The 27,414-nt window shown below is 43.4% G+C and overlaps 1 protein-coding gene across 1 annotated transcript in view; it reads right to left on the minus strand.

The window, feature by feature from the left end:
- The window catches only part of Ildr1 (immunoglobulin like domain containing receptor 1), a 35,070-nt gene extending 8,832 nt beyond the window's left edge, over positions 1-26,238 (minus strand). The window contains exons 1-5 of the mRNA XM_008842929.3: positions 26,125-26,238; positions 13,919-14,089; positions 12,602-12,751; positions 8,038-8,157; positions 7,634-7,780 (exon numbers count right to left, since the gene is read on the minus strand). Coding sequence (XP_008841151.2) covers positions 7,634-7,780; positions 8,038-8,157; positions 12,602-12,751; positions 13,919-14,089; positions 26,125-26,179 — 643 coding nt within the window. The 5' untranslated portion in view covers positions 26,180-26,238. The remainder of the gene's footprint in view (positions 1-7,633; positions 7,781-8,037; positions 8,158-12,601; positions 12,752-13,918; positions 14,090-26,124) is intronic.
- Between the last annotated feature and the right edge of the window lie 1,176 nt (positions 26,239-27,414).

Genomic DNA, 27,414 nt, shown 5'->3' on the forward strand with positions numbered 1-27,414 from the left:
GAACAGGCTCAATTTCAAAAACCATCATCTATAAGTCCTATGAGGGTTGTTTATCAAGATTAAGGGAACTATCAAAGCCTACTAAAATTTAGTGCCACTTTCATTGTTCTCTCTAGCTCCCTGTGAACCCTTTCAGGAAGGTGGGAACAAGCTGGGGAGGTGAGCTATGGTGGGAGAAGTTCAAGAATCTCTGATATCCTTGGGGGGGCCTCCCTTCTACATCCAGCACATGTATTTGTTTGTTTGTTTGTTTGTTTATTTATGGTACTGAGGGTTGAACCTAGGGTCTCATGCATATTAGGAAAGCACTCTACCACTGAGCTTTGCCTCTAGCTTGGTACTTTGATTTACAGAAATTGTGACAAGCTGACCTGAGCTCCCTCAGCTTTCTCCCTCATGTGCTAATCATCCTCCACACTTAGTGACTCCTTTCTTCAGAAGTCTGCTGCCTGCACTCCTGTCCCTTCCCATTCTCGGTAGGCCTAATGCTGCTCCCATGGGTACCATCACCATGGGTACCATCACTCATCAGTGATCACCTCACTTCTTTTTTATTTTATTTTATTTATTTTATTTTATGTGTATGTATGTGTTGCCTGCATGTATGTAAGTGCATCTCTGTCATGCAATGGCCTCAGAGGACAGAAGAGGCTGTTGGATCCCCTGAAACTGGAGTTACAGACGGTTGTTAGCTGCCATGTGGGTGCTGGTATTTGAACCCTGGTCCTCTGCAAGAACAGCCAGTGTTCTTAACCACTGAGCCATCTCTCCAGCCCCATCATCACTTCTTAAGTGGGGCTTACTTTATTCCCTTTTGGTTCTCTGCTTGTAAACATGCTTAGGGTTTTCTTGATTTAAAACACAAAAACACAACCAGAAATTCCTCCCCTATTCAGAGGCTTTCCTTAATAATTCCTGCCCCTTGTTGCAATTTCTTTTGTCAGCTAACTTGCCAGGAAACTGAAAAATGAGCTAGTTTAATCAAATCCAAAGACCTTAATTTACGGCCTATGTTTCTTGATTTTACCAGTTCTTCTAAATGAACAAACTCCAGCCCCCAAGGAGAACCACTATTCCCCCAACCCCTGTTTCTCAGCTCACTGACTGCATGTATCCATCATCTGTGCTAGCTTTGTCCCAGTCCTGCCTGCTTTTATGGCCCTGTGGACCTAGAGATTCTATGAAGACATCCTGGGAGGGTTTTTCTCATCTCATCTCACATATCACCACTCCAGTGACAGTGACGTCTCCATGGCTTCTGCCCCAGAGGTCCTTGAAAGGTAGGGAGCCCCACAGTGCATACTGAGTCCTTTGCCATTTTCCCCTCTTTAAGGAGTTTACATAATCTCAGTTGATCTACAGAGGCTGTGACAGCTCCTGCGTGGGACATACATACATACAATACATACACAAGCAGAAGTACACGGATTTAACACCACAAGGCCAAAGTTACTTCCTAGCAGTGAGGCTTCTCTGACCTTTAGTCCCTTGCCTGATCTACAGTCCCTGCGAGGATTCAATGAGGAAGCAGACACAAAGGCCACACACAGCGCAGACATCCAATGAAAGTTATTTCTCTTTTCCTGTAAAACAGCAGGCAACCTTTGAGTATATGCCTGAAACCAGACTCAGATCACTGACCCTGACCATTACAGATTAAGTTTGGCCTATATCTTCAGCAGGCAATTCCTTGTCGTTTTTTTCAAACTTTCTTTTTTTCACATGGACTATGATGGCAAGAGTGGTTGTTTCTGGGGGCTGGAATTAGCCTACATTTTCTTGAATTTCTCAAAGTTTCTATAATATGATACTTTATATCATCAGGAAAAGGAAATGTTATTTAAAACAAACAAAATCTCTTGTTAAACAGTTGGTCCTACTCCATCTATTTACTAAGGAAAGATCTTAAATAACATTTGTTAAAGTCATTTGCTTTGACCACATATTCTGAACTACAAATTTTAGAGCATGGTATAGTTCTGTTTAATTACCCTATTTATTTATTTATTTATTATTTATTTATTTATTTATTATTTATATGCGTGTAGGCACCCAAACGTCATGCAATATATGTATGTGGAGGTCAAGGGACAACTTGTAGTAATCAGTTCTCTCCTTGCACTGTGTGAGTTCCGGGGATCTAACTCAGGTCATTAGGCTTGGTGGCCACCAGTAAGCCATTTCGCTGGCCCTATGGTTCTGTTTCAAAGGATCAAATTTCAGTCCAAAGAAAGATCATATTGAAAGCAAAATCTTCAGATCCTTCTCCCTGTCCCTTAATATAAGCCTCACACCACCTCACTGAGAATGTTTGAGAATTTGTGTAATTCTTGGGCTCTACCTCAGAACTACCCAGTCAGAAACTCTGCAGGCAGGGGTCAGCAATTAACTTTGACCAAGCCCACCACATGATTCACCCATGAGCTTCAGCTTGAGAACCATTGCTCTGGCACCTTTCTCTTATACTCTCTTCCTCTCTTCATCTCTCTCTCTCTCTCTCTCTCTCTCTCTCTCTCTCTCTTTCTTTCTTTTTGAGACAGGGTCTCTCTGTAGCCACAGCTGGTCCTTCCCTCTCTCCCTCTCTCCCTCTTACTCCCTCTCTCCCTCTCTCTCTCCCTCTCTCTCGCTTTCTTTCTTTTTGAGACAGGGTCTCTCTGTAGCCACAGCTGGCCTGGAACTCACTATATAGACCAGGCTGACCTCTAATTCACAGAGATCCACCTGCCTTTGCCTCCCAAGTGCTGGGATTAAAGGCTTGGGCCACCACACCTGGCAATACTCTCTTCTTTTCAACTCATCTCTAAGTAGTGGTGTGAAATTGTAATAGAATTAAGAAATGTACATTCCATCTCTGTTCCTGGTTTCTAACATACATCTCCTAAAATCCTTGGACCATCTAGGGGGATGAGTGTCTTCCATATGCTAATTAGAACTGGTGGCCATGGTCCTCTTCAGGATGAGACTAGGTTGCCAAGAAGACAAAGGCATGGGTAGAGCATTAAAGTTTTTAGTTCCACCCCTGACAAGGGAGGAAAGAGTTGAGTTGCTCACCAAAGGTAGATGATAAAATAATAATCAATCATGCCCATGTCAGGAAGCCCATATTTAAATCCCAAAGGACTGGATCTGGAGACTCCGAATATGTGGAGGTACTGGGGGTAGATGCCCCTGGAGAGTGGATGGGAGCTCTACACTCTTCTCCACATACTTTGCCATCTGTAATTCTTCATTTGGCAGTTCAGTGAGTAACTTTAAAATAGCTATTTGTTGGTGGTCACCAGAGAGAAGTTCCTGTTGACAGCTGCCTGGGCTGCATTGTGCTGCGGGAGAGGTTGGAAGCTAAACTGTGTGCTGCTCCAGGGAAGGTAACATGGTGCATTCATCTTTGTACCCCAGCATCTAGCAGTGCTGGCATTTAGTAAGCACTCAGGAAATGTATGTTGAATGAACAATGCCTATGACAGGCAACTAGACTTTATTCCTTCCCGACCCTTTCTTCTATGACATACCTCCAGAACACCACTGCCACCCCTTCAGAGCAGAACTTCTCTAGGGAACCTGGAAGGGAAACAACTATGGCCAAGGACATTTTGGAGGAAGCAGGACTGCACTTTGATGAACTAGCTGTGGGTGTTGGACTTAGAGGTTATCCACAGAGCTCAAGCAACAGTGCAAGGACTTGGTGAACAAAATTGGCCAGTTTCAGAAAACAGTGGTCTAACTGGGCTTGTTGACCAGCTTACAGAAGCAGCAGAAAATGAGAAAATGAAGGCCATTGCTGCTCAAAACTTGCTCAGATTCATTGCAAAGCAGAGAGAAGCCGAACAGCAGCAGTTGTAGGTGGTGATGGCAGAAAAGAAGATGCAACCCAAGATCCAAGCTATCTTGGGTTGAATGTGAAGCTTTGCAAAGAATTGGAACAAAATGAACTTATTGATCAATTTAATTTTTAGAAATACTGAAAATTTCATTTTTATAGCAAAAGAGCACCCAAAGAACTCTACTTCAGGGACTTGACTAAGAACCATGTATATTGTGGCAATGTGCAAGGAGCCCAGCTCTCTGGAGGCATTATTACCAAGTGGGGAGCAGCTGTTAAACATCAATTCACAGCCACTGCCAAGGATAAGACAGCACAGGGCCTCACCTCTTACTGAATGCAAACTGAATTTTTGATCTGCCTTTTTGTAAATTCACAAAGTTCTGGAAGGAAAAGCAATAAATTATCACTTCTAAATGAAAAAAATAAAACTATTTGTTTAAAATAAGTCGGGGGGGGGGCTGCCGGGTATGGTGGTATACACCTTTAGTTTCAGCATTTGGGAGGGAGAGGCAGGCAGATCTCTGTGAGTTCAATGCCAGCCTGGTCTGTATAGGGAGTTCCAAGCCAGCTAGGGCTACGGGGAGACCCTGTATCAAAAAAAGGGGGGAGGAGGGTTAAGTGAAGTCTTTTCCTGAGTTCTCTAAGCTATTCTAGCAAATCCATAGAACATAAGGAGAGGGTTGTAGGATCCTCCAATGTATAACTAGATGGTGAGTGAGAAGTAGAGGTACTGATCTCCTACTTGGAATTACAGCCTGACACTGGGTGCAATCTTGTGGGACCCTCAACCCATGGGACCTGTTGCTATTTCCTGGTAGAATAAAAGATTGGTTAAGTCCTCTTCCCCTCCCCTTCTCCTGTACTATTTCTAGCTTCTTGACCTCTGCAGACACTCCAAATTAAGCATGCAAATCTAAGCTTTTGAAGCTAGGATCTACATATGAGAGAGAACATGAGGGATTTGCCCTTCTGGGCTGGGTCACCTCTCCAAATAAAATATTTTCTAGTTCCATCAATTTTCCTGCAAAGTTCATAATTTCCTTTTTCTTTGCAGCTGAATAAAATTTCATTGTATATACACTAAAATTGCATTATCCACTCATCAGTTGATGGACATCTAGGCTGATTCCATTTTCTAGTTGTGAATAGAGCAGCAATGAACATGGATGTGCAAGTCTCTCTGTAGTAGGACAGGCAGTCCTCTGGGTATACACTCAAGAGTGGTATAGTTGGGTCATATGGTAGTTTTATTTTTAGCTTTTTGAGAAACCTTCAAATTAATTTCCATAGTGTCCACACCAATGAACATACCCACCAACAGTGTTAGATAAGGAATCCCCTTTCCCCACATCTTTACCAGTATTTGCTGCCATTTGTTTTCTTGATTCTAACAGATGTGAGATGGAATCTCTGAGTACTTTAATTTGCATTCCCCTGACAGCTAATGATGAAATGGGGAACATGCTGGGGGTTAAAAGTTTAAGCAGGAATGGGAGTAAGAGGTAGGTAAACTAAACAAAGGATGCATGAAAAAGCCTTTTGGAAACTCAATTACTTTGTAAGTTAATTAAAAATATAATTAAGTTTGAACAGAGGTACGCTGCATGAGTAGGCAATGCTTCTCACAGAAGATATGGGTTATTAAATTAAAATATCAGAGTCAAATGTGTGATACTTCCCTACAAATCACTGGTCAGGTCCCAAAGGCCTCCAAAACAACACAGGCTATTGCCATTGCTCTTGGTTGCCAGCCATAGCTACATGGTAAGACCTTATTGCTGAAGATAATACTTTGCATGCAGAACATGGGAAAAAAATCAAGCTGGAATTGATTTGAGAAACTTCCTCCCAGCTGGATAGCTTTCATAATGCCAGCAGGTGCTGCATAGGTCACTGGAGGAGAAAAATCATCAATGGATTTACCCAGCAGTGGACCCTGCATACTATAATACTGACCTGCCAGGCAAGATATGCCCACTGGTACATAATTATTACTGGGAGAACTAAGTACTTTCTAATTGGATTTGAGGTCAGCTGCACAGGTGGGAATTCATGCCTCATACTGTAAACCTGTTCAAAAGTTCACGATTGAGGAAGTCATAGGCTCTGGTTTGGGGAGTCAGGGACCTACTACTGTTGTTGATAAATGGACACATTATCAAACTGCCTTTTAAATATTTATGTTTGTTCTCATAGATTAGTGTTGCTCTCAACCTTAGTCAGAGAAGCTTCTTTTTGGAGTGGGCAGCAGTCAATGTGGGACTCATAGCTGGTCAAAGTACTACAAATAAATAACTTCTTAGTGCTCAGACATTTATATCATACTCCCCTACCCACCCAAGGCTCACGGACCAAGAACAGAGAGCAGAAAGAATGAAAGAGCTGCAGGACGGGGAGTGCTGTGAAATGCTGTCTTCTGGACATGACAAGGCATTGCACTCATGAACTCATAGCTGCTTGGTTACCTGCACAAGATCAAGCCAATCAACACTCCAGAATGGATGGAAAAAAGCTCATGAGGCTCCACCCCTAGCTAAGGAACTATTGGTAACTGATAGCTGCTGGGGGAGGAAAAACCATTTTTCTTCAGGGTATGGCTATTGGTATGTTGCCCATTCTCCTGTGCTGGTGGATGGCCCCACACTTATGAGTGTCCAGGTAGTACTAACTGGACTCAGTGGGCTATTAAAAAAAAAATAGAAAAGGGCACGGAGGTGAGAGGAGGAAGTACTAAAGGGTTCCAGGGAAGTGGGAGGTGGGACTGGGGTTGGAATTGACCAAGGGACAGTGTATGAAATTATCCAAGAATAAACAAATATTCTTCAAAGAGAGAGAAAGAGAGAGAGAGAGAGAGAGAGAGAGAGAGAGAGAGAGAATGAATCAGTAACCGGGCATGGTGGCACACATTTTTGATCCCAGGACTGGGGAAGCAGAGGCAGGTGGATCTCTGTGAGTTCGAGACCAGCCTGGTCTCCATAGTGAGTTCCAGGCCAGGTGGGGCTACAGAGAGACCCTGTCTCAAAAAGACAAAGAGAGAGAGAGAGAAAGAGAGAGAGAGAGAATCCGTTAAGAATAAGAATTGGAGCCCTTTAATCCCAGCACTCAGGAGTCAGGCAGAGACAGAGGCAGAAGCAGAGGCAGGCAGATCTCTGTGAGTTCAAGGCCAGCCTGGTCTACATAGTGAGTTCCAGGCCAGCTGGGGCTACAGGGAGACCCTGTCTCAAAAAGACCAAAAAAAAAAAAAAAAAACCAGAAAGAAAGAAAGAATTGGAAGTCAGATGGAATAGGAAATATATGGTCTCTTTCTTGATTCCTGACACTCATCTCCTAAACACAAGTTGGTAGGGAACTGCTGGCTGGGGCATACATTTGGCGCATACATGTACTGTGTTGTGTGGTGTTTTGTTTCTCCTTTACAAGCAACCTTCTGGATCACTGTTTCATGCAAATTACTCTCTTTAGCTACCTTTTGCCAAAGCAAGGTCAATGCCAGGGGCTGACCGTGGCAGAGGCGAATCAGGGCTGCTGAGGAAAAGCTGACAGTAGACAGAGCTACCTCATAGGTTTTAGGCAGCCTAGAAGGTGTAAAGGCAGAAATCCTTTTATTAGCCACCTTCCTTGTGATTTTACAGCTTTTTGAGCATCATTTACAGGACTGAGGTTAACGTCTTCTGAGACTATGATGGGTGAAGGCAAGGTTGAGAATCTAGAAAAACTCAGGGCCTGAGCTGAGCATAGAAACTGATCTTCTTGGTGTGTGGTGCATTCATACTATCCTATATAACACACTGCCAGCCTGTGTTCTCTTACCTGCTTCAGGGCAGCAGCAGCGGGTGGGACAGCAGGGACAGCGGATGTAGCAGCAGCAGTACTGAGGACAGCACTGGCACCAGCATACACCAATCAGCAGCAGCAGGAGGAGGGCTCCAAGGATGATGAAGATTACTGTCAGCCAGTCTGCAGCGAGAAGCCAAGCAGGGGTGAACCTGGGGGATGCCTCTGCTCCCAGATCCCAGAGCCTAGAAAATACAGCTGTTGACTACAGGTTAAGTTTGAGCAATATAGTGACAAAAATGTTTAACACTGGCAAGGGAACTTCAGAGGTTCCCAATTTAATGACAATAACACAGGGCCACTTGTTTCTGGTGGGTGTTCTTGAATGCAAAAATGTACATTGATGGGGTTGCCTGATAGAAACTTTCAGTGGCACTTACGCAGGACAACGAGCTTCACCTCCTTATCTGGGTCTCCTGACGTGTCTCCTGGAGCCTCAATGGTGCAATAGTATACTCCATGGTCCCACCACATCACTTCATTAATCACCAGATCGGCTCCTGTGCAGGAAGGAAGGAAAGAGTCTCAGTTGTCAAAGGAGAGGTCAGGGAGTTGGCTTATGACTCATGGGAGCTGTAGGGCCTAGAATTGTCCTTCCTAAGAACATCTGTGGTAGATGAGAAAAAGGTGTCAGATCTTTTTCTCAGACCTCCCTTTGGCCTCAAAGATCATAATGATGGCAAATTCTCCATTGAGCCCCACCAGCAGTTTATAAGCATATGGATACACTCTCATTTAATTCCCAGTAAAACCCTATACATGGGTGAGACAGAGAGTTCCAGGGGAGAATCACACCCTCTTCTGAACCCCGAAAGCATTGCATGACACAGGTGCACTTACACGAATGCAAGTAATACACACATACAGATAAAAAAGTAATAAATAAAAGGTATTTTTTTAAAGAAGGCAGAAGGAACTATGAGAGCGTCATCACATGGGTAAGTTGGAGTCATTAAAAAGGGTGAGTTTGGTACTTTCTTGCCCTCTCTTCTTTTGCTATGATGATGTGGCACTAAGACCCTCATCAGATTTCTCAGTCTCTATAACCATAAGTCAATAATTATCTAGTCTCAGGTACTCCCTCATAGCAATATAAGCCAGCATTCAGAACAAAGTCAGTATATTTCCCATTCCTTTCTCTCAAATGAACATGGACAAGTGATTCAGTTCTGACTGACAGAATGTAAACAAGTGTTGCAGGAACTTTCTTGTGAATACCCTTCCCTCCCTTCGTTCACCTCTTTCTCTACTCTGTTGCTGGTGCCACGGTTTGGATACAGCTTGAGTGTGTCCCACAAAGTTTCATGTGTAGGAAGCTCCTCAGTGTGGCCTTGTTCGAAGGTAGTGGAATCTTTAAGGGGTGGGGCTTAGAACAGTAATTAAGTTACTTCAGGGCACTGCCATGTGGCACACACTCAGGAGGCAGAGGCAGGTGGATCTCTGTGAGTTCAAGTCCAGCCTGGTCTACATAGTGAGTTCCAGGACAGCTGGGGCTACAGGGGGCCCCTGTCTCAAAAAGACCAAAAAAAAAAAAAAAAAAAAAGTAATTCTTAAAGAGTCCCAGTTAGTTCACAACAGCATAGGTTGTTATAAAAGAGTAAGAGTGGCCCTCTCTGCCCCCGGCTCTCCTGTCGCCTCTGTGATCTCTGCTTCGTGCATGTACTTTTCCCATGATGCCATTCACTATGTGGTGGCCAAATCAATGATGCCAGTTACTCTGGTACTTTGGGCATTCAAAATGATAGGCTAAATAAACCTCTTTTCTTCTGAAATTGCCCAGCCACAGGCATTTTGTTACAGAAATAGAAAATTGATGAATGCATTTGGAAAACAAACGTGACAGCTCAGTATTGGACTGAAGGAAAACAAGAGTCTTGGTGGGTGGCAATGACCGTGGGTCTCTGGATTTAATGGAACAGAGCCACCATCCTAGAACTAGGCTGTATGTCTCCGATTTTGTATATGATATCAAAACAAACTTATTTTTGTTTAAATCAATATTTTGGGCTTTTGCTTATTTGCAATCAAATTTAATACTCACTGAAAAAGGGTATGATTATTTAGCTACATTTTAGATAAGGAAATTCAAAACAGCGGTTAAAGAAGTGGGCAAATAATATACAAATAGATAATACTTAGCAGAGGTCAGTTCAATCCCGTGATTTTCTGTCTCAAAACTGATACTGTTAAACACCAAGCCCTATTTTCTCCAAACTGGGTGAACTTCATGACCCAAAGCCCCTGTCAGTCTAAGATGAGCAAATCACTCTGGAGCTCAAAGGGACAAGTTGTGCAATGAACTTTAATGAGTATAGATAAGATGCCCAACACTTTCATAGTAAATATTACTCAAGAAAATAATCTAAGTTCTTTTTTAAAACTTATTTTTATTTTATGTATGTGAGCATTTGCCTGCATGTATGTAAGTGCACCCATCCATGCAATGCCTACAGAGGTCAGAAAAGGGTATTGAATCCCCTGAGACTGGAGTTATGGATGCTTGTTAGCCACCATGTCAGAACCCAGGTTCTCTGAAAGAGCAATCAGTACTTTTAACCACTGAGCCATCTCCCCAGTCCCAGAATTTAAGTACTTTAAGTACTGAATACTCTTCTACCTCACTAAGTTCTATGAATGGGTCATATAAACGTTCAAGTTTAGCAAATTTGACAATCGATCACTAAATGGAATGGCTCAGGCTCTGTGAGAGATCTGAGGAGGAACCAGGCCTTCTCTGTCCTGGTAGACTGAAAAACCAGTCAGGCAGTAGAATAGCTCCAGACCCCACAGTGATAGCACTGCCTGTTCTCTGACCCTCAGAAAGTGCCAAGGTTCAAAGCCCTCAGCATGGCAGGCTTGCCCTGAGGGCACATTAGGTATCATATCCAAGATTCTTTAGTCTCTGTCAAGAAATATTTATTGAGGAACTGAAACAAAAACGTGAGGTCTCGCAACACTGGAGCAAACGTTGACTTCTGTTTCCGTCTCTTTTACGTCAATCTTTGTGATACTTTTTCTCCTCATGATTTTCCAAACCCACCACCTTTTCCATAAACAAGCTCACCCCCAGATTAGGAAGAATGGTGAGAGGGCTTGATGAGAGTTGTAAATCTGCCCTAACTCTTATGGGAGTTATAATGAGTTTCTGAGGGATATTAGTGTGATAAGACTAATCCAGATATTTTAGATGATCCATGAACTGATTTAGCAGGGTCCTCTCAAATGATACAAACTCAGGCATGAAGGGGTAAGAAAACAAGGACTCCGGGAAGTCATGATGAGCCTGGAGGTAAAATAAAAGTCAAGAGGGTATACTGCTTTCTTGTAGGAGTGAGAACAAGACAGAGTCTGACCCAAAAGTGAGAGGAGACGTGTGAAAGGTACTTCTCAGAATTAGATAAGCACAGAAGAGCAGAGGAGATTCTCCTCCAGAAACTCTAAAGGAGACTTGCTAATTAAAGAGGATTTAAATTTTGAGCTTGGCTCAAAACCAATTCAGCTATCTCTGGAGAAAGAAGAGATACCCTAAGTCTTTGAGGATACACATGGAAACTAAGAGAGATACAGATGTTCCCTAGGCTAAGGGTTCAAGGACCTACTTGGTGATATCAGAGGAAAAATGTAAAAAGGTCATAATTTTCTGGGTGTGGTAGCACTTGCCTTTAATCCCAGCACTTGGGAGGCAGAGGCAGGCAAATGTCTGAAAGTTCAAGGCCAGCCTGGTCTACATAGTGAATTCCAGGCCAGCTGGGGTTACAGAAAGACCCTGTCTCAAAAAGAAAAACAAACAAACAAACAAAAAAGGTCATAATTTAAGTGTTACAAAGTTGGAAGCAATGATTAGACTGGCCCTTTAAATGATCATAAACTATTCATTGATTTTCTCATACTGTGTAGGTGCCACGAGTCACCTGCTGAGTGTATTCTCCCCCCCCCTTTTTCTTTTAACCAGAAAATTCTAACACAGCATATAATGCTCACTGCAATAGTCTCTGAATTCTGTCCAGATAACACTTCATGGTAACTCTGGATTGCAGGTTAGAAATATAGGGTGCTAACCCATCACTAAAATAAACTTATGGACTTAGGTTCATTGCATGCTCACTGTTGGTTAAGTGATTTTCACACAATATGTCACAGTTCTCTGTGAGATGGATATGACAGCATGTCCCACTTCATAAGAACTGAGGCTAAAAAGAAAAACCCAAAGGTTTTTGCCCAATTTCATATTTCCTGAATGTGCCGAAAGGCCACCATGCCTGAATCTGATTGTGGATCCAGGGTTGTAATGGCTGCTTCCTGTGCTAGGTACAAAAAGGAGATCTGAGTTAAATTCACCTTCCAGACATCACATTTCAGTGATACTAGCTTCAGTGGAGGGAGACAGATTCCATTGTGGCCACCTCTCAGATGAGGAAAAACAAGGCGGAGAAAATAGCCCATCTGTTGCTTGTGGGAAAGTGCTGTAATTCTCGCTGACCTGTTTTCAGTCAGTGCTGTTTCCTCTATCAGTGGAGGAGTAAGAACTCCTATACAATCTCATACTCCTACTTCCTTTGGTATAGGCATCAAGAACGGCCAGAGCTAACCTAGGGACCTGGTGTTTGAGGGAGCCCCGAGAGCAGTTTGTAGAAAGCACCAAAGGAGCCAGATCAACCTCTTCGCTCCAAATCTCGGGAAAGCAAAGGAACTTATTTACATCCTGACCTTTAGTCAAGGTTGAGGAACATCCTCTGGTCCACAGGCCAAATTCCAGAGAAGGGGCTTCACGCGGTGGAGCACATTCTAAGAATCTGGCTCGGCCCTTGCCTCAAACAACACAGTGACCAAGTAAATCATCAGGCCTCAGAAGACCAAGGGGAATCCCGTGCTGACTCAGCCTGCCAGGCCTCTGTCTGCATCCTCTTCAAACCCTAGTTCCCCTGCCGCCTCCCCCACACTCACGGTTCTGGATGGTGATCTTGCGCTGCCGGTAATCCACCCCCAGCACAGGCTCATTCTGCCCCCGCCTCTGGGCCACAATGCGAACTTCCCTCTGGTTGTCATTGCAATCATTGGAGGGGTCCTGGCCGAGGGATAAAGCTGCCTGGTATGCTGAGGAGAGAGGACTCAGTCACACAGAAAGTTCAGATTCTGCACGTCTGGAGTAGGCTCCCAGTTTGATTCCTAACAAGTCCTGGCTGATATCACCTGAATCTAGCTGATACCTGGGAACCCCACCTTCAGCAATAAGACCCCGAACCTCTTGAGAGCCATCATTCCCAAATCCAGTCTGTATCCCCTATCTCTCTCTTCCCAACTTCCCTGGTCTCATTTGCAGTTTCCCGCAGCTTCGCTCCAATGGGGTTTGAGTCTGCTTGCTCTTTACTTATTTAAAGAGCTCAAGAGCTGTTCAATCTTCAGAGTGATTACTGCCTACTACCCTAGTCTCCTCCCTTCTCAATTAATCCAAGTTTTCAAGACTAACCCACAGGAAACAATACTTCCATTAGGAAGAATTCCTTGGGGGACAATGTCAGGCTCAGTGAGATTTTGAGGTTCCATCCAATTCTACTGTGAGACATTAGCCCCAGAGCCACAAGAGCTACAGTGTGGCTTCCTTTCCTTGGTCTCATCTCAGAATGCTCACTTCCTTCCCCTAACAGGGTATCTCCTTGCACTCTCAAAATTTCTAAAAGGCTAATCACCTCAGGCCGACTATGGAGTTCTGGGTTTCTCTGTTCCTGGAGGAGGTAGGAATGGGCAGCTAGGGAGGAACTCTGGTTCCTGGCTGAAGAGGGGTCATGAGTAGGCCTGTTGTTATTGAGAAGCAGACATTGGCTGAAGGGAAGGAGTTACTCTACACCACTGAGATGGCCAAGGGCTAATGGGCTTCCTGGAGGGAGGCAGAGAGCTCTTCACTACTCAGACTGAGGGGGCAGCCAGGAGTCTTCACCCAACAATAGCCATGGAGGTCCTGCAGCCTGAGGTGGATTTGCATTATAGCTCAGGGCTGATTTAGGCGAGTAGACTAGGCCTTGCTGTGTCTTCTACTTTATGTTTGAGATACTTTAAATATTTTCAGAATAACATGGGGCAAACAAACTAGTACATGCCCTTAAACAAGTTGGTTTTTCAACCAGAGGTCTGTTTGTGTATCTGTAAAGAAGGACGGTGTCATTGCAGCTTCTTATTATGAGGATTTGTGATCTGCAATGATTCCTAGACCCCAATGGCTCAGAGATGCCTGGGACCCAGACAGAAAAGACCCAGGATACTCACAGGCAGAGAAGTAGTCAAAGATGGGGTCCTTGCAGAAGGACTTGAAGCGCCAGGTCACCACCACATCCTGGAGCTGAGCAGAGGTGGTGTAGTCACATTTGAGGGTGACAGAAGCAAACAGGGTGACATAGCGTTCTGTGTGCTGGACTGTGACCAGCAAGGACAGACACCCTGAAGACAAGAACATGCAAATGTACTTAGCAGCCTGCCTTTCCTCCTGAGACTGAGCATAAGCTCTTGCTGGGCAGGTTGCAGGTGGAAAGGATCCTTGGCACCCAGGGGGAGACATGGAACTAAGACGTTAGACAACTCTGGAGAATTTACAGTCCATTAGCACACCCAACACCAGTCCAACAGTAACAACCAACAGCCACAACAAGAAGAGAATTGTGTTAAAATAAGGCAATAGATAGAGGGGAATGGCTTTGCTAACAATTCTTCTTCTTCTTCTTATTTTACCTGTTCCTTATCTTCTTAAAGCAGTTTCTGTTGGGACTGGGCATGGTAGCACATGCCCTTAATACCATTACTACAAAGGCAGAGGCCTGAGAATCTCTAAGAGTTTAAGGTCAGCCTGGTCTACATAGTGAGATACTGTCTCAAAACAAACAACAACAAAAAGCTCAAATAACAAAAGTAGCTTTCCATTTTCCTAAAGCTCAAATTCCATCATCAGACCCATGAGACCTGTAGGGTCAACTTGCCTTTTCCAGCTGCCTCATCTCCCTTCAGGCCCTACCTCACACAGGCCTAAGCCACTTGGAACTTCATTCCTCACCCTGGGATTACTCTCTCCTCTGGGATTTTACACAGTGGCACTCTCAGCCTGGCACTCTTCTATATCACCCACCACCACTGTCTTCCCTGGGCTGCCTACTATCCAATCTGTAGGTCCTTAGCTGAGCTTTTGCCCTCATAGGCATCCTTGCTGGCTGCAAGTCTGAGTAGAGGATCTGCATCCGCAAAGTGCTCCGCTGTACCAGCAGGGGGCGCTTTTCTGCTTCTTGGTGGTTGAGGCTTTGAGAAAACTACTGGGTTTGTCTCTTCACTGTTCAAATGCAAACACCCTGCTTGTTCCATGCCTGTCATACAGATGCTGGTTGGATAATGACTACAAACATAAAAAGTAGTGGATATTTGGCTGCACAGGCAGTCAACATAAACACAGAGCAAATTAAATAACAACCATCATAGAAGGCAATCCACATCAAGACATACTTGAAGGAATTAAGTTTTTCTTTCTTTTGTAAAATTTCCTCTTACAACCCTGAAAGCTACTAGGCATACTTAAAGCTCCAGGTTTCTGAGATGAGGAGACCAGTGATACAAAAGGACCAGATGGGACTGTGGCATGGTCAGAGATCTGCCCAGAGCCAGAATCTTGGAATGCTTCCATATTATTATGGTTTCTAGGCTGCATTAGAGGGGTTCTTTCTGGCAGGCTAGTGTAGAGCAATAGGACTCAAAGTTGAGCGTATGTCAGTACAAGGACTGTGACAGCCCAGACCATCTGGCCCTGTTGCCAAGAGTTTCGGGTTCAACAGGACTTGGGTGAGGCCCACGTACTTACATTTCTAACAAATTTCCAGGAGAAAGAAATAATATGTCCAGACGACACTGACACTATTGCTCTGGGGAACTTTCAGAATAGCTGGAATAGACTAGATTTTAAAAGTTAACTCTATAGGCTTTGGATTCAGATACAACTGAGTTCAAATCATACTTTATTGTTGACAATAAAGACACTGGACACTGTGTTGGACACTGGACACACTACTTGCTGTCTCTTAGCTTCTCTTTCCTCAGCTATGAGTGGGGATCATGATAGTACTACAGGTTGGGTGTCCCGGTGTCCCTCATGTGAAAAGTTCTGAAATCCCAAACTTCCTCTTTCTTTTTAAAGTATCTATGTGGTGCGTATGCATGTGGGACACACACAGAGACCAGGAGGAATGTTCTTGTCTACAACTCTCCTCCTTAATTCCTTTGAGATAGGTTCTCTCACTGAGCTGAGAGCTTGTCATTTTCCAAAAGCCAGCAAGCCTCAGCAACCCTGTCTCTGTCCTTCCCAGTGCTTGGGTGATGGGTACAAGGCCACATCCAGCTTTTTACATGGGAGCTGGGGATCCGAACTCTGGTCCTCATGCTTTCACAACAAAAGCTCTTATCTCAAAACCTTTCTGACTTTAGACTATCTCAGATGTCACATTTTAAGATTAGGGATACTTAACCAGTAAAATCTATACAAATATTCCCCAATTTGAAAAACTCAACCCGAAATACTTCTGGTCCCAAGCACTTAGGATTAGAGATACCTGTACTACCTCATCAAGTCCTTCCTTACAAGAATTCAATCAGAGATGCAAGCTGGAATTTTCTCCAAAAGACCTATCAGGCAGTACCTCCTTCCTTTTGACTGAACCACCCTTTTACAGAGCAGCTAAATGAACTTATTAACATTATTATTATTATTATTATTATTATTGTGGGGCATGTATGTGGAGATCAGAGGACAACTTTGTGGAGTTTGTTCTCTCCTATTACCTTTACATGGGGTCTGGGGGGATCACATGGTCAGGCAGCAGCACCTTTACCCACTGAGCCATCTCTCTAGCCTCTAACCCGACCTATCTTGATAGCTAGGGCCACATGATTCTGGGTTGTGCCTCATCTGGCCACAGCCCTCACAAGACAGTCCTAAGAAGCTTATGAGGGGCACCTTCTGCTTTTATCACATCCTTGGGAGATAGAGGATGCTGCTCAGGTCAGGCTCTTGTCACCAGAACTGACCTGACCAGTCTCCAGAACTAGGCTGTGATGAAGATGCCCTATGACAGATAGGCCGGAGAGAGACTCTTCAGCAAGGCCGGGGAGAGTTGTGTATGAGAAGACTAACAGAAGCAGATTTAAGGTAGATTTGAATGCTCAGGTAGGGCTCAAGGTAGGATTCAGAGTATCAGAAGACCTATCAGAATCAGGGAGACTGGCTGTTCCAGAAGGAAGGAAAGGAATGAGCCAGGCTTCTCCTCACAAAGGGTGTTTAGAGAACCTGGAGGGAAGCCATTTGGCTGGAGTCTGAGAGAGACTGGGAACTAGGCAGGAACTAGGTGGTGTGGATGACTGGAATATGGTGTGGAATGAAGTCACGATCCATTGTCTCTAGGTTATGGATAATCACTGAAGACGTTTCTGAAGAAGAGCAACAGGTGAATTTAGGTATATTTACTTATACAGAGATGGAACACTGGGGAGGGGGAAATGTGCATTTGCTGAGGGTCAGGACTTGGTGATCACCTTGGTTACCAAATTCACACCCAGCACCTCACTGATGAATGCCCTTACTGTGGGTAAACGATAGCTGGGTGACCAAGTCACCTTTACCAAAGTAAGTGCTGGCTTTGCTGTTGGGGACACCTCCTTTCTACTATTTCATGCCTAATGTGAATTTCAAGGCTTAAAATACTCCAGATCTCCATACATTCTGATTATGTCAAGATGATGATGATGATGATGATGATGATGATGATGATGATTTTTGGTCTTTTTGAGACAGGGTTTCCCAATAGCCCAGCTGGCCTGGAACTCACTATGTAGACCAGACTGACCTCGAACTCACAGATATCCCTGCCTCTGCCTCCCAAGTGCTGGGCTTAAAGGTGTGCGCCACCACACCTAGCATGTCAAGCTTATTAATATTATCTGCAGAGATCTACCAACCTCACAGTACACTATACACACCCCAGCTCCACACACTATACACTTCACACACAGGGACAGTGGGGAAGGGTCTCAGGAGGAGAGCTACCACCAGCACACTCTTGCCCATTTGTGTGCTTGTTGCTAGCTCTCAGCATCTACTGGGGACCCGGTGATGCATGCACTTTGTCCCTAATCCTCTCAACCCCCTGGTGGTAGGAATCAGCTATGTTCTGTTCACCTGTGTGAAGAAAAGTTCAGAGGGTGTAAGCCAAGACCTCAAATGCCTAACAGCACATCCCTAACTTAATAAGTATCAGTGTCCAGGATAGAACTCAGACCTGTCTGACAAAAACACATTTCTAAACAGGAAACTTTTCCAAGGTGTACAACAGGCAATAGACTCTCAAAAAGCAATAGGACTTTCCAGGTAGGGAGAGAGAAAAGGGAAGTTGCAATAAGCCATCTCAAAAGCAAAATTGTCCCATCTCCTTTTTTTCTGTAGCCTCTAACATTTACTCTGTAGAACAAACCACATTCAACACCCACAAACTCATCAGGTAAGGTTTTTAAGAAGAGACACAATTATAGATTATAGATGACCTCGTTACATGTTTGCTCTTCTAAACTTAGTACTCAGAGTTTGCAAATTCTTGAATCCCCTTCATGTTGTGATTCTTTCTAGTCCCCAATTCACTGTCACTTTTAATTCTGGGACCTGACTGCCCATCTTTAGATCCTGCCTCCCCTCCCCATCCTAAACAGCTAATAAGTTATTTCCAAGCTATAGTTTTCTATTACATTGAAAATCAGGCAATGCGATACCTATCTCAAAATGTAGAGAGAATGATAAATGTCCCCTAGACACTAAAGGACCTGGCACAGAGTAGACATTCCATAAACATCAGTCATCTGCTGTGTCATCTGTCCTTGTTTCATCTAAATTAAGAGACAGATCAACTAAGACCAGAATTATTAAAATCTTTTGAAAGAATTAAATATGTACAAATATAAGTTATCATTAGTCTTCCCTTTGCAAAAAGCAGTTAGTGGACAAAAACTTTGCAGCTCTGCACCCCAGCAAACCCATTCAGTTTACCTCTTCTGTGAAAGAGGAAGGGAGCAAAGGCCGGTCATTTAAGGGTAGAAAGGAAACTTCAGATGAGCTATGAGAGTGCCTGGGAAGGAGGGAAGGGGAAGGGGATTCTCCGTTTCCCGCCATCAGGTACTTTCCAAGACCATGTTGCAGTGCCAAGAGGGGACTGCCGTCCTACACTAAAGTAGAAGGAGAACAGATCAATGAAAGCACGGTATCTCACCAACTAAATGCCATGTATTCCCCAATGCACGGAGAACTTAGTACATTTCTTTACTTAGCCTGTCTCCCTTGTGTAGTATCTGATGGGGCAAGATGCTCCAGTTTCTAGAAGATACTAGCCAAACAGCATAGGGATACAGGTGCTAACTTTTTTTTTTTTTTTTTAAAAAAGAATGGTTGGATGGGGACTAGATGGTGCTTCCCCTCCATTCCATATAAGGCTCTACTTGGAGGAGCTATGGAATATTTAGATTTAGAATGTCTCCCAAAGGCCCATGTGTTAAAGGCTTGGTCCCCAGCCAGGGATGTTACTGGGAGATGGTGGAACCTTTAAGGGAGGAAAGTGAATGAGGCTTTTACAGCCTTGTGGCCATGCTCTCAAAGAGCACTATGAGGCACACTGGTCTTTCTCCCTTTCTGTGCCTCCAGGCTGTTGTGAAGTGAATTACTTTGCTCTACCCTGTGCTTTTGCCATGGTACAAAGTACTCACCACAGGCTCCAAAGCAACCATGGGCTGAAACTTCCAAAACTGTGAGTCAAAATAAACCTTTCCTTTTTTCTGAACTGATTATCTCAGGCATTTTGCTGTAGTAATATGAAGTTCACCAACACAGACAGGATGGCAGGTAGGAACACAGAGTACAATCTATGGAGTGTGGGGACCTGGTATCACACTGGTGGGTATTCTTCATGCTCAATGTTTTTCAAATACACAGGCACTTTGGCTCTATTCAGAAGGTTAACAAAAGTACACAGGTTCAATCATAATCAGTGTTTATGTCTGAGCAAGTTATCTCCCCAAGTATATTTACCATCAGTACTTGCTACATTTCCTTAGATAACAGTACAAATATGAGAGAAATCAAAGGGAAAGGGACCAGCAATGGGTAAGAGACAAGAAGTAAGGGACAGAGCACCTTGGGAGAGAAGAAATGCAAATGGGGAAAGGAGGTTGAGGAGGAATTAAGTCCAGGCATTGTGGGTTCAAGAAAGGCTGGCTGTACTCCTTTGCAGCTAGGTTGGGGGAGGAGGAGCTATGCTCTTGACAACCCTGAGGACGGTGGCATTGCCTATGCTGTTAGACATGATACTGATTTATTATACATTATCTCATTCAATCTTTGGGGGAAGAAAACCCCACAGAAGTTCTGTTTTTTATTTTTCTCAATTTTATCAGGGAAGACAACCCTCAAAGTGATGACCTCACCTGCTGCACAGCTAGGAAGAGGCAAGGCTAGATTTAAACTTAGACCTCTTAAAACTCCAAACCCTATACTGTTTTTATTCTACCACCCTATTTTCCAAGTACTTTTTAAAAAATGGTTTGAGATTTAACCTTTTAAAGAATAGTCTTGGGACTGGAGGGATGGGTCTGCTTTTCCAGAGGACTCAAGTTCAGTTCCCAGCACCCATGTTGGGTGGATCATAACTGCTTGTAACTCCAGCTCCAAGGGATCTGACATCGTCTTCTAACCTTGGACACCTGCACACACATGAGCATCCACACAAACTCACACATACATGTAAATAAAAAATAAAAATAGAGGTTAGAGAGCTGGCTCAGTGGTTAAGAGCACTGGCTATTCTTAAAGAAGATCCAGGTTCGCATTCCAGCACCCAGATGGCAGCTAACAACTGTCTATACCTCCAGTTCCAGGAGATCTGAAGCCCTATTCTATCCTCTGCAGGCACTGCAGAACTCTTACACACATGCAAGCATAACACTCATACACATAAAATAAAAATAAATAAATATAAATAAATCTTTAAAAAAATTTTAAAAAGAATATTCTCAGATTTAAGATACTCATTCACAACTTTATTTTAAAGAAACACTTTTTCCTTTTTGTTCATTAATATAAAATAAGAAAATTCAAACAATACGAAAGGGTAAAAATGAAAATGTGTCCCCCTGCTTACCATGAATTTTACTCTGTAGAGGTGTTGTTATTGATAATTTGGTGAACAACCTTTTCCTCGCTTTAAAAAATGAAGCATAGTGTGTATGTTGACTTGTAACTTTGCTTTCTCTTCAAGCTACTGACATTCTATCTACATGCAGATTAATTTTTTAGTGGCTGATGAAAATTGCTCTATGAAGTATAATTTGTTGCAAATTTTCTTAATGAAGGGAGTTTAGGCTGCTTTTGATTTTTCTCTGTTAAAAACAATAGTGGCATAAATTTCTGAAATGAATATGTTTATGTAATTATCCCTTTACATGCAGATCAAAGGAATATACTGGTTATATTTTAATAGCTACTTCAGAAATGAAATGTATATTCCCATAAATAGTGAAGGACATTACTGTGCTTCACCACAATCTTTCTAAAGGGGGGAAACTTTCGATCTTCAAAAAATTTTGATGAAAACCTACTAGACGGAAAAAAACAACAACAACAAAAAACCACCACTCAGGTGATTTGAACTTGGCATTCCTTTGGTTACTAGTGGGAAAGGACAAGACCTGTTTGAGGGGCAAATACTTGGGGTTTCCCAAAGTCATTTGCCCAGGTTGGTGATTCATGACCCCACATGCTAATCTCAGAGCATATGCAAATTTGGGCCCCACCAGACCGCACACATGCATTTATTTTTGAGTGTCTACTCTAAGCCAGATACTGCTCCAGAGCAGGTAAAGGGTTGTTGACAGTAGAGAGGTAGCAGGCCTAGAGGCCAGGAGATGGTACTCAAAATGGGCTAGTATGCGTACTGGTACCTAGAATAAAAAAGAAGCTAGTCCTGGGAATAATCGACAGAACTTGCTGATTAAGAACGGGAAATGAAGAAAGTATCAAAACTACTATTCCCTGACCCTGCCTTACCCCAACATTTGCAAACTGAAAGATCTAGAAGCAATTAGATATGGTGAGAATCTTTGTAATTCTGAAAACACACAATTTAATTTTCCCTAAGGACTTCAAATAACAAAACAAATTAAGCTAAAATAAACCCAGGTAGAAGGCACATTAATTATCTCATTCTACTGTGTAGCTGAAGAGGCCAGATGGTTGACTAGCATTTAGTTAGACATTAAGGAGTTAATTATCTAGTTCTAGTTCTGTGTATCAGGAGTCAACTAAACCAAACCAACCTGTTCCATTGTGTGAAACAGGGAAAAGAACAGTGGACAAAGAGTGAGGATGTCAGAGTTCTGGTCCCAGCTCTCAAAAGAATTGCATTCTAACAATGTAAGACACAGGAGTTCCCTGGATCCAGATTTCTTTATCCATAAAATGGAAGGGGAAGATGGGGGATGGAGTGATTTCTACCTGTGTTTAACAGGAATGGGAATTCTGGGAGGCACTTCAGGAGCCCTCAAGAGGACAAAGGAGGTTCTGAGTGGGCGCTCTCCTACAACATATGGTCCCTCACCCTGAGAGGCTCTACGTCACTGTCTACAGTCACTGTCTACTGTACTGGGAATTTTTATAAGATTTCACTAAGTCTAAGTATGATCTAGCCTTCTACCCCTACCACCTAGGGGAAATTACTGATGCTCTGTCTAAAGATCTTGTCCTTTAGGGATCAGCTGTTTGATTTCCCAAAGAGTAATGATGTAGGTGGGTAGCGGGTAGCTCTCTTAAGGTAATCCTATTCTACTATGTTAATTTTTTTTTTAAACAAAAGCACAAATGGCACACACCCTTTTAGAATTTGAGAAAACTAAACTTTCATTCCAAGAATAAACTTTCAGTTTGGGCAAAGTCGACCAAACAATGCAAAGTGCTAGAAAGCACTTACTTTAGCCGTGTGTTAATATTTTGCATTAAGGAACAAGAAACAGATATCATTTATGTGATAAAAATCTATTTCTAAGTAAAAAAACTTCAGAGAAAAACAAAACAAAAGTTCCCACACCGGCAAGTGATCTTTACAGAGCTCAGATCATAGTGACTATGAGAATTTCACAAGACTTTTTGACCTCAGAACCTTCCTCTGGGACCTCAAGTCACACTAGCCAGCAAGAACAAAACAGGCCACAGTTCTACCACTGGCCCACATTTAGCAAATGTGGGAACTTGGATGCTAATCAGAGAGATGGGCTGACTCAAGCAGAATGGAACAAGTTGATGGACACACTTAAGTACAGAGTTTTCCAATACATATTGCAATTTGGTCTTCAGAAAACTAACTTACTGGAGTTTTCTATTTAGTTGGTATTAATGTGGGGGTAATTTTCTCTGAGTTTAAATATCAATACCATTTCGCATTAATTACCATTTTATCTGATATAGTAACAGATTTTGTGAACCTTTCCTTTCTACCTTGTAAACCTCGCATACATAGGTGTCATATTGTCAACTGTTACTGGAAGCTGTGGAGAAATTTTAAGCCTAGTTTTACGAGATGCTGCAAACAAGAAATGTCTCTTCAGTTTTATCTGAATTTTGTGAAGTTTGGTTTAAAAGTGAAGAAAAAGTTTAGGGCAGTGGGTGGACTCTTTCCCAGAATTTTCCTGAGTGAATACTATGCCACAGATACTGTGCATGAGTGTAACCCACCCCACATGAGCTGGCCCGGCTGAATGTGGGAGCAGCAGGGGTAGGAAGAAGTTTAGCAGGGATTTAACCCATTTTCTAGATGGGAGGAGTTGAAGTAATTCATCCAGGGTCATGGCTATTGAGAGGCAGACTCCAAATTCCAACATCATGGTCATTGCTAGAGTTTGGGCTTGGAGTGTTTCCCAGAGGCCCATGTGTTAAGGGCTTGGTCCACAGCTCAGTGCTGTTGGGTGGGGCGGGCAGGGGTCAGGTGTGTGGAACCTTTAAGGGGTGGAGGCTGGAGGGAGGTCATGAGAACAGTGCCCTTGAAGGGGATATTGGGACGGTGACCTTATCCTGTTTCTGTCCACTCCTGGCCACTGAGGTGAGCCTTTTCTTCTGCCATATACCCACACTATGATGTACTGCCTTGCCACAGGTCCAAAAGCCATGGAGCTAACCAACTACGGGCTGAAAACTCCAAAACTATGAGCCAAAACAAACCATTTCTCTTTTCAAGTTGATTATCTCAGTTATTTTGTCACAGTAACAGAAAGCTCAGTTATCTTTACTGTTAATTCAGTTTCTTAGCCACAGGGGAAGAAGGAGTCAGTTTCTTTAAGGCTAGCTTTAAACAATCCTACTAGAGTCCAAATCATGGCTAGTATTACCACCATGGCTAATATTTATTAAGACCTCCCTGTTTGTACAAACAATAAAGTACTTAAAAATCTTCAGTTTAGTTAATCCTTACAAAAACCTTATGTAGTGTGTACTGTTTTCATCTCCATTTACTGGAGGGTTTGAACATTCCAGTAAATTAAACAAGGTCATACAAGAACATCATCTTTTCAAACCCATGTTAAATGGTGGAAAGCAGTATCACCTATTTCTACCCACACTCAGGGACAGTATCTGTTAAAGTAGCTATTTCCCCGCAAAGCACTGGGGTCAATCAGTAGAAATCTCAGTTTCTCATCTATGAAATGAAAGTTAATTTAGACAGTCACTGAAGATTTCTTCACTTTCAGTACTCTAAGACACAGGCAGATTTCTTTCCACTTCAGGAATGCCAGGCAAACACCACAGTCTGTACAAAGGTTTAGTACTAAGCTAATTTCAGGTCCTAGCTACTCACATTGTGTGGTTGGCTCAGATACTTGAAACCAGGTCTTCTAAAGTCTTATTTGAAAAAGTTTATTGTTTAAATTCTTCATTAAAAAAAATGGATAGCTGTTGATTTAAGGACCTAAAGACCCAGACTTTATTGCCCAAGTGGGATTTTCATCTCTGTTTTCTTATTCTATTCCAGATGACTGCTATGTCTAAAGTTCTAATTTGAAGGAAAGAATGCTCTAGACACAGGCCTCTGTTTTCCCCCAAAGACAACTCAAATGGGAATTTTGTTCCCAGCTGCCATGGGCTCAGAGAAGAACATACAACACACAGGAGATTTGCTCCAGGATTTGCAGATTTGGGCCAAGGTCTAAGCTGGTAATTATTCTGGTGGAATCGCAGTACTAAAATATAGGAGAGATTTGTCCATTTCTTTGCATCTCCTGGATGTTCAATATTTTGTCTTCTTAGTTTCAGACAATTTATAAACTTGACATCTGGCATAAAATCTTGCTCTCAAACCAGCAGGCCTTGACAATACCAGCTTTCTCCTTTCCTTACCTTTTTGCAACCATCCCTCCCTCTCTTTTATTCTTAGCAATTAAGCTTCAGTATTGTAGAATCCTGAGTGAGAGTTATTGCTCAGCACTTCTCTTACTCTGTCAAGCTTATAGGAAAGAAAGTCAGCCTCTATCTTCATACTATATCCTCCGCTCTCAAAAGATATACAATTGTCTGTGAACAAGCTCTGAACTGGCCTTCCATGGACAACAGAGGTAAGAGGACAGTTTGTTCCTAAAAGGAAAGAAGTGTGAGGGTAGAGTCGAATTAAACAGGGTGAAACTTCCAAGAGAACTTAAAAATTCTTGCATGCAGAGTGGTAGATACACCGTAATTGGAACAGGGATGAGAATCTTCACACCATTCCTTGGTATCCCGCACCCCGAGATACACAAATCTGTGCTGTCTCAAGTGAGTGGGAATTAGAGTGGAGGTTTGAAAAGAGGAAGCTGAGGCAGTGAGTGATTAGGGTCCTGAAGGGGAGATAATGAGGAGAAAGGGAAGGTGGACACAAATAAATTAGAAAAATGAGTAAGAGGCCCACATGTAGGGTTGGGGGGGTTCCTGTAAAATGGACTTGGAATTATGCTGAACATTACTTCATATCCTAATGACGCAGTCTGATTTTCCAGGCATGACATAAATACATTCTGGGTTTATATGGTTGTCACTGTATTTACACTCTGAAAACCATGGGAAAAAGTGATTAGAAAATTGAAAAGTGGTGCTTTTGTAGCTATCAATTCGGTTTCAGCGGTTAAGTGCCCAATGCCTACTGCAGGAGTAAGTCTAAAGCCTCTGGTTTCTTCTCAGTGCATCTGTTTCAGAGGGCCCTGGGCTAATAAAACAGGAAAACAACAGGTTCCCATAGGCAGAAACTCGATCTGGTCCCTGCCTGTGCCAAGCGCCACCGGAGCGCGGCCCAGGCCTCCACTGCCCTGCTGGTGGCCAGCTCTGCGAGGCCAACCCATAATGGCTTCCTGTCTTGCTGGACCCAGGGTGGGACCTTTTTTTGCTTTCCAGGGCTCACCTGCTGGGAGCCAGGTGAGGAGTAGCAGGCAAGGTGCGTGCAGTTCGCGGCCCATGCTGGCACCTCTTGGGCTGCTTGTAGCTCAAGGGCCTCGGGCCACGGTGTCCTTCATCAGCCACCGGTCCGGGGTGTGCATCTCTGCGGAGCCCGGATTTCCCCTCGCTGGGCGCTGAGCGCCAGGAGCGTCCCACTCGCTTCCCGCAGGTACCACCCAGGCCACCCGCACCTGAGGGCACTCACTGCGGCTCCGCCCAAGCCCAGCGCGGCTTCCTGCTCCGCCCCTGGCTCCCTGGGACTGCAGGCACCTGCCCTCCCTGTCGCCGCCTTCCTTGCAGGCTGCCAGGTGATCCTCCTGCCTGGGAAACACTGTCACAGGCCACTTTCGCCCACCTGCGCGCAAAAAAAAAGTTGTTATTTTCTTTGAAAAGTTCTAGGGCGTTCTCCCTCCTTGCAAATTTTTCTTTTTCTGGTTCTAGAATTATGGGGATGTAACTTTCTAGCGTGTATTTCTTGGGTTGTGTTGCTGTTCTCCCCACACCCCTGATACATATACATTGAAAAGACACAAAAGATGTTCACAAATAAGGTCTGTTCTGGTTTTTTTCAAATTAAAGACTATAGAAAGTAAGTTGATATAAATGTAAAGAAAGCCGGAGATATAAATTTAATTTTTCACAATTATAAAATTAACCTATGCCTATAGAAAAATCAGAATGCTCTAATGGAAATTAAAAAACAAAACTGTCTCCCACTATTCATAGATGTGGTTAGTGTTGGCATAGTTCTTATTTTTTCCCATCCTGCATTGTAGTTCAGCAGCCACTCAACAGAACTAAGTCTGCTCAAGGCCAAGATTTTGACCTTTGACTTTGCAAAGACAGCTAGGTCTCTTTTTACCCAGTCACCCAGGGTATAATCCCAGTCTCTTGTCTTCCATAGCAGGAAGTGGGTGAGGGGACACCAGGATTTGAACTACTAAAGGGAAAAGGGGAGAAGGCACACTGGCCTTCAGGAACCAACCAAGACATTAACTTGGAAAGTCACATACAACCTGGGCAATATGAATAGATAGCAAGCCAGTTTATATACCAATCCCTTATGGGGATTTCCATTGACTTTGCTTTGTTTTCTGTAAGAACCCCACCCCAAGCATTACCTTTTTATTCTAGGATAGCTTTGTAAAGATGCATTAGACATAGCTTCAGGAGGCTCCCACTCTGGTCACTGAACTAGATGCCACATTGCTTCTCTAAGCGCCCCTCCTGCCCTGCTCTGCTCAAAGGTCCTCTT

The sequence above is a fragment of the Nannospalax galili genome, unplaced genomic scaffold, assembly GCF_000622305.1.
Source record: "Nannospalax galili isolate Female #2095 unplaced genomic scaffold, S.galili_v1.0 scaffold18, whole genome shotgun sequence".
NCBI lineage: Eukaryota > Metazoa > Chordata > Mammalia > Rodentia > Spalacidae > Nannospalax > Nannospalax galili.